Raw genomic sequence first — 13,515 nt, 5'->3', positions numbered from 1 at the left:
AACGATAATGAGACATACCCCGTCTGCAACGGTTTACTGGGTCAGCCCCGTGTGAAACTGAAGTAAACCGCTAAGCATGGCTATACCACCAACTTGATGAACCTATACTCGGGCCAACCATAAACGCGTATAGACCACCAGTGAATGCCTGAAGCTAACCACGACCTGATGGCAGAGAAAATGCCGGCAAGTAGTAACTATTATAACCACATACCTGCGTACAGGGCCACACCCCATGTGCTGTATGAGCATGTGCGCTGCACAAAACTGCGGGCGTACGAACTTCACAAATAGCGCAAGTGCATGTACAGAACACATGCCACGAGTGCACGCGCAGCCTGATTCCCGCGTGCACCCGAGTAATATAACCCTCCAAACATGCGTGATACAGGTCCTGCGAGCGGGTGTGCAGCACGAACCTTATGAGTGCATACTCAGTAGTAATCTTATGAGCGTGGGCCATGTAATACTATAAACGTGCGTACAGTGTGACTCGTATGAGCGTGTACAAAGTATGAATCCTATGAGTGTGTACAACATGACTCCTACAAGAGCGTGTGTAGTAAGAACCCTGCAGGCGAGTACAAGCGTGTATACCACGTAACCTACGAGCAAGTGTACAGAATGGATGCTACATTGGTATGCACCGCATGAACTTTATGAATTATGCGAGCGAGTGTACCGTATAAAAGCTACCGCGAATGTACTGCATAATCCTAACGCGTGTAAAGTAAGAATCCAACAAGCGTGTGTACAGTGTGTACTGTGTACAGCATGAATCTTATAAGTGTGTACGCAGCATAGTGCTACAAGTATGTACAAGCGTGTGTATAGAGTAAATGCTACAAGCATGCACCCCCGAACTATGCGCAAGTGTGAGTGCAGTATGAATGCTACAAGCAAGCGTACAGCATGAACCCTAAGGGTGAATGTACAATATAATCCTACAAGCGAGTGTACAGTATGAAACCTGTAGGCAAGTAAACGGTATAAACACTACAAGTGTGTACTGTATGAATCATACAAGCGTGTGTGCAGTATAAACCTTACAAAGGGGGTGTACAGTATGACCCTAAAAGCGTGTGTACGGTATAAAACTACAAGTGCGTAGAGAACGAATGAACCCTAAAAGCGTGTGTGGCGTATAAATGTTACCGGCATGAATCCTACCAACGTGCATGGGTACCAGGATGTGTACAGCATGAACCCTACGGCATGATTCCTATAAGCGAGAATCGTAGCTTCACAACAGCTGGAGGCACACCGCCCGGAAACACAGAAATATAAATAAAAGTAAACTGTGAGGAAGTTAGTTAAGAGACAAAGGTTGGAGGTGAGCGCAGCTGTTGGTGTAGCGTGCCTAAGACTGACCAGATTGGCAGCTGTGGGGGTGAAGCATAAGGCCACAGGGTGGGGCGGAGCGGTGAGACCGATTGAGTGTAAAGGTGTGCGAGTCTCGGTATACGGGAGACACATATAGATCCTCCCCGCAGCACAGAACTACAAAATGTGATAATGATATATATGTGCAGGAGACTGTTCACATAGAGCGGTAATGTTATACATGTGCAGGAGACTGATCACATAGTGCGGTAATGATATACATGTACAGGAGACTGCTCACATAGTGCGGTAATGATAAACATGTGCAAGAAGCCTAACCCATAGTGCGGTAATGATATACATGTGCAAGAAGCCTAACACATAGTGCGGTAATGATATGCATGAGCAAGAAGCCTATCACGTAGCGCGGTAATCATATACATGTGCAAGAAGCCTAACACATAGTGCAGTAATGATATACATGTGCAGGAGACTGTTCACACAATGCAGCAATCAAATACATGTGCGAGAGGCCTAACACAGTGCGATAATGATATGCATGTGCAGGAGACTGTTCACACAATGCAGTAATCATAGTGCAGTAATGATATACATGTGCAGGAGACTGTTCACACAATGCAGTAATCATAGTGCAGTAATGATATACATGTGCAGGAGACTGTTCACACAATGCAGTAATCATAGTGCAGTAATGATATACATGTGCAGGAGACTGTTCACACAATGCAGCAATCAAATACATATGCAAGAAGCCTATCACACAGTGCGGTAATGATATACATGTGCAGGAGACTGATCACACAATGCAGTAATCATATACATGCGCAGCAAGCCGTTCACATGGCGCGGCAATGATCTGCACGTGCAGGAGTCTGTTCACATAAAGTAATCGTATGCATGTGCAGCAAGCCGTTCACATAATGCGGTAATGATATGCACGTGCAGGAGGCCGTTCACATAGTGCGGTAATGATATGCACGTGCAGGAGGCCGTTCACATAGTGCGGTAATGATATGCACGTGCAGGAGGCTGTTCACATAGTGCGGTAATGATATGCACGTGCAGGAGGCTGTTCACATAGTGCGGTAATGAAATGCACGTATAGAAGGCTGAACACATAATAAAGCAAGCCATAAGAGAACACATACATGCGCAGCAAGCCGTACACCTAATGCGGTAATGATATGCTCGTGCAGGAGGCTGTTCGCATAACAATTAGCCATATACATGCGCAGCAAGCCGTAAGTAATCATATGCAGCTGAAAACCGTAAAATGCTACCGGCGAATGCAGATATGTAATACAATAACCTGGGGCCGGGCTGACCAAGGGTTTCCCTGAACTCCGGCTCACCTCCGGAGTCCGGGAACCGCCAGCGTTACCCCCGGTCAGCCACAGCCACTTACCCCCCCCATGCCGGCTGAAGCGAGGTTCCTGTCAGCTGACTCGTGCCGTCAGCTGACCGGTGGGAACGTGACTTCACTTCCTGCCGACATCACGTGACACCCTCAGCGAAGAACCCACGGCGTCAATGAAGGGAGGAGAGCCGTGAGTTTTATAGTCATCCCGCTCCTCCCACAATTACAGGCCAGCTGCGCAGGCCTTTCCATATACTGGTCAATTTACGGGTTCCCATTGTGCAGACAGGGCCACCTGGTTAATACTGTATCTTTCTATCTTAAAGGCACAGTACATAAATAATACACAGTAGATATAATGAGTACAAGTGCTTGAACATAATACATTTCCACAGTGGGCCCAACACAGGTGCAGCAGGCATGCCCGAGGAGATCCGCACCCCACAGGACAGTCTTTGGTGCTTGGACACCACAGTTTGGTGATCAGATCCACAGTCATGCCAGGGCTTGCCGCTGTATTACTTACGCTAAAATATGTTTGTATACGTCTGTGAACCCAATCAGATGGTGACTTGATTATCATACAATATGATGTAGATTTAGAATATAGTACTCACTTATACATGTTTTCACCTTCTTTGGACCCGTTTCTAGGGGGACACCATTCCCCGGCCACGCTTCCTGCAAAGGACCATTGAGGAGTTGCGGATCGGCACCTTCAGAGACGTCGCAATAATTCACGATACATCGACCATTTACAGCGCCCTGGAGACCTTTGTGGAGAGGAGAGTGTCAGCGCTTCCTGTAGTGAACGAGGCTGGTGAGTACGAGCACCTGCTCACACTCAGGAATCACACTCACATGTACTGATTTGTCTAAGGCTGGTGAGTACGAGCAGCTGCTCACACTCAGGAATCCCACTCACATGTGCTGATTTTGTCTGAGTGTGAGCAGGTGCTTGTACTCACCAGCCTTAGACAAAATCAGCATATGTGAGTGTGATTTCTAAGGCTGGTGAGTACAAGCACCTGCTCACACTCGGGAATCACACTCACATGTGCTGATTTGTCTAAGGCTGGTGAGTACGAGCATCTGCTCACACTCGGGAATCACACTCACATGTGCTGATTTTGTCTAAGGCTGGTGAGTACGAGCACCTGCTCACACTCGGGAATCACACTCACATGTGCTGATTTTGTCTAAGGCTGGTGAGTACGAGCACCTGCTCACACTCAGAAATCACACTCACATGTGCTGATTTGTCTAAGGCTGGTGAGTACGAGCACCTGCTCACACTCAGGAATCACACTCACATGTGCTGATTTGTCTAAGGCTGGTGAGTACGAGCACCTGCTCACACTCAGGAATCACACTCACATGTGCTGATTTGTCTAAGGCTGGTGAGTACGAGCACCTGCTCACACTCGGGAATCACACTCACATGTACTGATTTGTGTCTAAGGCTGGTGAGTACGAGCACCTGCTCACACTCGGGAATCACACTCACATGTGCTGATTTGTCTAAGGCTGGTGAGTACGAGCACCTGCTCACACTCAGACAAAATCAGCATATGTGAGTGTGATTTCTGAGTGTGAGCAGGTGCTTGTACTCACCAGCCTTAGACAAAATCAGCACATGTGAGTGTGATTTCTAAGGCTGGTGAGTACAAGCACCTGCTCACACTCGGGAATCACACTCACATGTGCTGATTTGTCTAAGGCTGGTGAGTACGAGCATCTGCTCACACTCGGGAATCACACTCACATGTGCTGATTTTGTCTAAGGCTGGTGAGTACGAGCACCTGCTCACACTCAGAAATCACACTCACATGTGCTGATTTGTCTAAGGCTGGTGAGTACGAGCACCTGCTAACACTCGGGAATCACACTCACATGTACTGATTTGTCTAAGGCTGGTGAGTACGAGCACCTGCTCACACTCGGGAATCACACTCACATGTGCTGATTTGTCTAAGGCTGGTGAGTACGAGCACCTGCTCACACTCGGGAATCACACTCACATGTGCTGATTTGTCTAAGGCTGGTGAGTACGAGCACCTGCTCACACTCGGGAATCACACTCACATGTGCTGATTTGTCTAAGGCTGGTGAGTACGAGCACCTGCTCACACTCGGGAATCACACTCACATGTGCTGATTTGTCTAAGGCTGGTGAGTACGAGCACCTGCTCACACTCAGGAATCACACTCACATGTGCTGATTTGTCTAAGGCTGGTGAGTACGAGCACCTGCTCACACTCGGGAATCACACTCACATGTACTGATTTGTGTCTAAGGCTGGTGAGTACGAGCACCTGCTCACACTCGGGAATCACACTCACATGTGCTGATTTGTCTAAGGCTGGTGAGTACTCAGACAAAATCAGCATATGTGAGTGTGATTTCTGAGTGTGAGCAGGTGCTTGTACTCACCAGCCTTAGACAAAATCAGCACATGTGAGTGTGATTTCTAAGGCTGGTGAGTACAAGCACCTGCTCACACTCGGGAATCACACTCACATGTGCTGATTTGTCTAAGGCTGGTGAGTACGGGCACCTGCTCACACTCGGGAATCACACTCACATGTGCTGATTTGTCTAAGGCTGGTGAGTACGGGCACCTGCTCACACTCGGGAATCACACTCACATGTGCTGATTTGTCTAAGGCTGGTGAGTACGAGCACCTGCTCACACTCGGGAATCACACTCACATGTGCTGATTTGTCTAAGGCTGGTGAGTACGAGCAGCTGCTCACACTCGGGAATCACACTCACATGTGCTGATTTGTCTAAGGCTGGTGAGTACGGGCACCTGCTCACACTCGGGAATCACACTCACATGTGCTGATTTGTCTAAGGCTGGTGAGTACGAGCACCTGCTCACACTCGGGAATCACACTCACATGTGCTGATTTGTCTAAGGCTGGTGAGTACGAGCACCTGCTCACACTCGGGAATCACACTCACATGTGCTGATTTGTCTAAGGCTGGTGAGTACGAGCAGCTGCTCACACTCGGGAATCACACTCACATGTGCTGATTTGTCTAAGGCTGGTGAGTACGGGCACCTGCTCACACTCGGGAATCACACTCACATGTGCTGATTTGTCTAAGGCTGGTGAGTACGAGCACCTGCTCACACTCGGGAATCACACTCACATGTGCTGATTTGTCTAAGGCTGGTGAGTACGAGCATCTGCTCACATTCGGGAATCACACTCACATGTGCTGATTTTGTCTAAGGCTGGTGAGTACGAGCACCTGCTCACACTCGGGAATCACACTCACATGTGCTGATTTGTCTAAGGCTGGTGAGTACGGGCACCTGCTCACACTCGGGAATCACACTCACATGTGCTGATTTGTGTAAGGCTGGTGAGTACGAGCACCTGCTCACACTCGGGAATCACACTCACATGTGCTGATTTGTCTAAGGCTGGTGAGTACGAGCACCTGCTCACACTCGGGAATCACACTCACATGTGCTGATTTGTCTAAGGCTGGTGAGTACGAGCACCTGCTCACACTCGGGAATCACACTCACATGTGCTGATTTGTCTAAGGCTGGTGAGTACGAGCACCTGCTCACACTCAGAAATCACACTCACATGTGCTGATTTGTCTAAGGCTGGTGAGTACGAGCACCTGCTCACACTCAGAAATCACACTCACATGTGCTGATTTGTCTAAGGCTGGTGAGTACGAGCACCTGCTCACACTCGGGAATCACACTCACATGTACTGATTTGTCTAAGGCTGGTGAGTACGGGCACCTGCTCACACTCGGGAATCACACTCACATGTGCTGATTTGTCTAAGGCTGGTGAGTACGGGCACCTGCTCACACTCGGGAATCACACTCACATGTGCTGATTTGTCTAAGGCTGGTGAGTACGAGCACCTGCTCACACTCGGGAATCACACTCACATGTGCTGATTTGTCTAAGGCTGGTGAGTACGAGCACCTGCTCACACTCGGGAATCACACTCACATGTGCTGATTTGTCTAAGGCTGGTGAGTACGAGCACCTGCTCACACTCGGGAATCACACTCACATGTGCTGATTTGTCTAAGGCTGGTGAGTACGAGCACCTGCTCACACTCAGAAATCACACTCACATGTGCTGATTTGTCTAAGGCTGGTGAGTACGAGCACCTGCTCACACTCAGAAATCACACTCACATGTGCTGATTTGTCTAAGGCTGGTGAGTACGAGCACCTGCTCACACTCGGGAATCACACTCACATGTACTGATTTGTCTAAGGCTGGTGAGTACGGGCACCTGCTCACACTCGGGAATCACACTCACATGTGCTGATTTGTCTAAGGCTGGTGAGTACGGGCACCTGCTCACACTCGGGAATCACACTCACATGTGCTGATTTGTCTAAGGCTGGTGAGTACGAGCACCTGCTCACACTCGGGATTTCCGTGTGCTCAAAACACAGAATTCTGCCGAAGTTCAAAGCCCCATTGAGCCTAATGGGATTCCGCCTGGAATTCTGAAAATTCCGTAGCTTAAATTCTGCCATGTGAATGGGACAGTGGAATCCCAATTTCAATTCAATGTGCAGCAAATTTTGTGGAATTTCCGAGTAGAATTGTCCGGCAGAATTTTGCACGGAAACACCACCATGTAAAGACAGCCTTATGCGGGGACGTGCACAGGGGCTGATCTGGGGAAAAAAAGGGCACTTCCCAGAATTATTTATATAAATGTCCACATAATGATGCCAGGCTGCCCAGCACTGTCCAGGGCACTTTTAGGAGTAACGTCAAAAGGGCAGGGCCTCAAGCCCCCTTTCTAGTCAACCTGTGCACGTCCCTGGCCTTACGCTCCATGTTAAAGGGGTATTCCAGGCAAAAACTTTTTTTTTTAATATATATATCAACTGGCTCTGGAAAGTTAAACAAATCTGTTAATTACTTCTATTAAAAAATCTTAATCCTTCCAATAGTTATTAGCTTCTGAAGTTTTCTGTCTAACGGCTCAATGATGATGTCACGTCACGGGAGCTGTGCATGATGGGAGAATATCCCTTGCATGATGGGAGAATATCCCCATAGGAGCTGGACAGCTCCCGGGACGTAAGTCCTCAGAAGGCAGTTAGACAGAAAACAGCAACTCAACTTCAGAAGCTAATAACTATTGGAAGGATTAAGATTTACAAATCTGTTTAACTTTCCAGAGCCAGTTGATATATAAAAAAAAGTTTTTGCCTGGAATACCCCTTTAAAGTCAATTAGAGGCCCAGCTCTACATAGTGAGGACCACATCCCACAGCTCTTCATGGAGACATCTCAGTTCACACTGCAAAACTACAACTCCCAGCATGCCCGGACAGCCAACGGCTGTCCGGGCATGCTGGGAGTTGCAGTTTTGCAACATCTGGAGGTCCACAGTTTGGAGACTACTAATCCAACCCTTCGCTTCTTGGCAGATTCTACTCCATGGTCTTTATACACAGTCCAAGGACCGCATTAAAGGGGAAAACTCTTTTTTTTTTTTTTTTATCAACTGGTGCCAGAAAGTTAAAGGAGTACTCCAGCACAACATAACTTATCCCCTATCCAAAGGATAGGGGACAAGTTATAGATTGCGGGGGGGCCGAGCACTGGGGCCCCACGGGATCTCCTGGACGGGGCCGCAGCTTTCTGCTGGGGACCAAACTGCAGTTCCTGCAGGGGATAAGTTATGTTACGCTGGAGTACTCCTTTAAATTTCTGGCACCAGTTGATTAAAAAAAAAAAAAAAGTTTTCCTCGGGAGTACCCCTTTAATCCAGTCCTTGGACTGTGTATAGACATGCCCCCTCCATGTATCTCTAAGTGGTACATGGAGGGGGCGTGTCGGCCACCGCGTCATGCGGGGCGGAACGCCCCCTTTCCAGCATACTGTGGCGGCCCCATCCAGAAGATCCCAGGGGGGGCCCAGCGCTCGAACCCTCTGTGATCTATAACTTATCCCCTATCCTTCAGATGGGGATAAGATATATTGCACTACGGATCTCCTTTAAACAGATTTGTAAATCACTTCTATTAAAAAATCTTAATCCTTCCAGTACTTTTTAGGGGCTGTATACTACAGAGGAAATGCTTTTCTTTTTGGATTTCTCTTCTGTCCGGACCACAGTGCTCTCTGCTGACCTCTGCTGTCCATTTTAGGAATTGTCCAGAGCAGCATATGTTTGCTATGGGGATTTTCTCCTGCTCTGGACTGTTCCTAAAATGGACAGAGATGTCAGCAGAGAGCACTGTGGTCGTGACAGAAGAGAAATCTAAAAAGAAAAGAATTTTCCTCTGTAGTATACAGCCCCTAAAAAGTACTGGAAGGATTAAGATTTTTTAATAGAAGTCATTTTAAAATCTGTTTAAGTTTCTGGCACCAGTTGATAAAAAAAAAAAAGTTTTCCACCGGAGTACCCCTTTGAAGGCTTCCTGTCCGGAAAGTTTAGTGAGTTATAGAAGTTACTAACAGGAAGCACTGGAGTCTTATACCGGGGGCTGTATGTGCTAATAAATATACAGAAGTCTTCCGCCAGGCTAGGGCCTCTCCCTTTTCCCATTCATTCTTGTGTGGCGAAAGGGAAGCGACAATCCCTCAGAGAACCACAGGGGGCAGGTTTGTGTGGTCGTCATTTTTTACAGGATGATGTTACTCTTCACCATGCAGAATGACTTTTCAGAATCTCACAATATGCCAGTGCTCAGTTGGCACCCAGCTTTCCTGGAAACAGGTAAAAAAAAAAAAAAAATTGTAAAAACAAAAAGCTTTGGAAAACTTTAAAGCAGTATTCCAGGAATTTTTTTTTTTTATATCAACTGGCTCCAGAAAGTTAATCAGATTTGTAAATTACTTCTATTAAAAAAATCTTAATCCTTCTAATAATTATCAGCTGCTGAAGTTGAGTTATTGTTTTCTATCTGGCAACAGTGCTCTCTGCTGACATCTCTGCTTGTCTCGGGAACTGCACAGAGTAGAAGAGGTTTGCTATGGGGATTTGCTTCTAAACTGGGCGGTTCCCGAGACAGGTGTCATCAGAGAGCACTTAGACAGAAAAGAACAACTCAACTTCAGCAGCTCATAAGTACTGAAAGGATTAAGATTTTTTAATAGAAGTAATTTACAAATCTGTTTAACTTTTTGGAGCCAGTTGATATATAAAATACGTTTTTTCCTGGATAACCCCTTTAACCAATTTCTTAGAATAGGTGGATTTAGGTAAATGCTCTACAAGAAGAAATGCATGTACGACAGTGACTAAGGGCTTGGGGGCGCAGAGGCTGCACTAAACAGTGAAAAGCGGCTACTCCAGCAAAATAATATGGAGCCTTTTGCACTTTTTCAACGTGTATTTACGAAAACTCTGTGAACCCTGGTTGAAGTCTAAAGACCCTGCTAAAAGGGGTGAGAGCAATGTCCATGTCATCCATCTACAGCTGCTATTTGTGAACACACCGAGGCATTTACGGTTATAAATAGCGCAGCAAGTGCATAGTAAATCAGATACAAAGTACATGGCAACCAGTGTCAACTATACAGCGCCTTATATCAATGTATAATATTAACTTTATAGATTGTCTACCTATAAATAAATGTTTGTGATCCTATAAAATCTGTGACATTCCCTGTTATATCTTTGCATTTATAATGGCTTCCAGCTATATACAAATATTAACTACCAAAATATAACTTCTATAATACCGCTCCTATATACAAGAATATATCTACTATAATACTGCCTCCTATATACAAGAATATAACTACTATAATACTGCCCCTATATACAAGAATATAACTACTATAATACTGCTCCTATATACAAGAATATAACTACTATAATACTGCCTCCTATATACAAGAATATAACTATTATTATACTGCCTCCTATATACAAGAATATAACTATTACTATACTGCCTCATATATACAAGAATATAACTACTATAATACTGCTCCTATATACAAGAATATAACTACTATAATACTGCCCCTATATACAAGAAAAGAACTACTATAATACTGCTCCTATATACAAGAATATAACTACTATAATACTGCTCCTATATACAAGAATATAACTACTATAATACTGCTCCTATATACAAGAATATAACTACTATAATACTGCCCCTATATACAAGCATATAACTACTATAATACTGCTCCTATATACAAGAATATAACTACTATAATACTGCTCCTATATACAAGAATATAACTACTATAATACTGCTCCTATATACAAGAATATAACTACTATAATACCACTCCTATATACAAGAATGTAACTACTATAATACTGCTCCTATATACAAGAATATAACTACTATAATACTGCTCCTATATACAAGAATATAACTACTATAATACTGCCCCCTATATACAGGAATATAACTACTATAATACTGCTCCTATATACAAGAATATAACTACTATAATACTGCCTCCTATATACAAGAATATAACTACTATAATACTGCTCCTATATATAAGAATATAACTACTATAATACTGCTCCTATATACAAGAATATAACTACTATAATACTGCTCCTATATACAAGAATATATCTACTATAATACTGCTCCTATATATAAGAATATAACTACTATAATACTGCTCCTATATACAAGAATATAACTACTATAATACTGCCCCATATACAAGAATATAACTACTATAATACTGCTCCTATATACAAGAATATAACTACTATAATACTGCTCCTATATACAAGAATATAACTTCTATAATACTGCTCCTATATATAAGAATATAACTACTATAATACTGCTCCTATATACAAGAATATAACTACTATAATACTGCCCCATATACAAGAATATAACTACTATAATACTGCTCCTATATACAAGAATATAACTACTATAATACTGCTCCTATATACAAGAATATAACTACTATAATACTGCTTCTATATACAAGAATATAACTACTATAATACTGCCCCCTATATACAAGAATATAACTACTATAATACTGCTCCTATATACAAGAATATAACTACTATAATACTGCCCCATATACAAGAATATAACTACTATAATACTGCTCCTATATACAAGAATATAACTACTATAATACTGCTCCTATATACAAGAATATAACTACTATAATACTGCTCCTATATACAAGAATATAACTACTATAATACTGCTCCTATATACAAGAATATAACTACTATAATACTGCTCCTATATACAAGAATATAACTACTATAATACTGCTCCTATATACAAGAATATAACTACTATAATACTGCTCCTATATACAAGAATATAACTACTATAATACTGCTCCTATATACAAGAATATAACTACTATAATACTGCCCCTATATACAAGAATATAACTACTATAATACTGCCCCCTATGTACAAGAATATAACTACTATAATACTGCTCCTATATACAAGAATATAACTACTATAATACTGCTCCTATATACAAGAATATAACTACTATAATACTGCCCCCTATGTACAAGAATATAACTACTATAATACTGCTCCTATATACAAGAATATAACTACTATAATACTGCTCCTATATACAAGAATATAACTACTATAATACTGCTCCTATATACAAGAATATAACTACTATAATACTGCCCCATATACAAGAATATAACTACTATAATACTGCTCCTATATACAAGAATATAACTACTATAATACTGCTCCTATGTGTAGACTATTTCTATGTGGCTGTAATTCTCTCGTTCTTCTCTTTACAGGACAGGTGGTCGGGCTGTATTCCCGCTTCGATGTCATAGTGAGTTTACGTTACATTCTTTACGTTATATTCTTAGGTCCCTTTTTCATGTGCACCATCTGGCGGCGTTTCCCTCCAGCGCTGTAGAATGAGCACTGATTGTAGAACTCCTCCTATTAATTTTATTAGGGCTGTTCACATTCATGCGGCGTTTTTATTGGGATGCCGGACCACGCCGCATGGGTGCCGGTTATGGGAGCGCATCTTGCTATCTGCACAATTAATGAACGCCGGATCCTAAACAACTGATGATAACTGATGCACTTTTGTCATCAGTTGTAGCATCAGTTGCGGCGAGTTTAGTCTGAGCCGTTCATGTGTGAACACAGCCTTACACTTTCTTTAATTCCTTGGACTTCGTGACATCTCCTCAATATCAATCCTATCAGATTATTCCTCTAACAATCCTCCGCTCTCCTCCCACCTCTGTCGGTGACTCTTGGGGGGGATTAGATCCTCTTCCTCCAGACAGAAGCTGCGGTTACCACTGAGTATGGAGCCAAGAAGTCACAAAATATCCCCCTGATACCTTCTAAGTTTAGTTCTGCCTTCTATAGTACATGGCCTCCAAATAGCCATGAACAGCCATATAAACAGACACACTATACCTTGGGTGTTTCCCAACCAGTGTGCCTCCAGCTGTTGCAAAACTACAACTCCCAGCATGCCCGGACAGCCAACGGCTGTCCGGGCATGCTGGGAGTTGTAGTTTTGCAACAGCTGGAGGCACACTGGTTAGGTAACACTGCTTTAAATTTAAGGATATATATAAATATATATATTTTTTTATTTTTTTTATTTAATTTTATTATTTATTTATGTAATTATTATTATTATTAATAATAATTATTATTATTATATATTTTTTATTCTTCTTATTTTATTATTATTATTAATATTAATTATAATTATAATACTAATACATATAAAAAATAATTATAATAAAATGTTAATAATAAAATAATAATAATTGATAATAATATTATTATATTATTTAATTATTACTT

The 13,515-nt window shown here is 43.0% G+C and overlaps 1 protein-coding gene across 3 annotated transcripts in view; it reads left to right on the top strand.

The window, feature by feature from the left end:
• The window catches only part of PRKAG3 (protein kinase AMP-activated non-catalytic subunit gamma 3), an 81,370-nt gene that overhangs the window by 57,783 nt on the left and 10,072 nt on the right, over positions 1-13,515 (top strand). For all 3 annotated transcript variants that reach the window (XR_008847043.1, XR_008847044.1, XM_056534814.1), the window contains exons 9-10: positions 3,356-3,521; positions 12,471-12,508. Coding sequence is in view for 1 of the 3 variants with exons in the window: in XM_056534814.1 (XP_056390789.1) it covers positions 3,356-3,521; positions 12,471-12,508 (204 nt within the window). In the remaining 2 variants the exon portion in view is untranslated. The remainder of the gene's footprint in view (positions 1-3,355; positions 3,522-12,470; positions 12,509-13,515) is intronic.

Source organism: Hyla sarda, chromosome 8 (assembly GCF_029499605.1).
Source record: "Hyla sarda isolate aHylSar1 chromosome 8, aHylSar1.hap1, whole genome shotgun sequence".
Lineage (NCBI taxonomy): Eukaryota > Metazoa > Chordata > Amphibia > Anura > Hylidae > Hyla > Hyla sarda.
The sequence above is the reverse complement of the archived record's forward strand: the minus strand, read 5'-3'. Positions and strand labels throughout refer to the sequence as shown.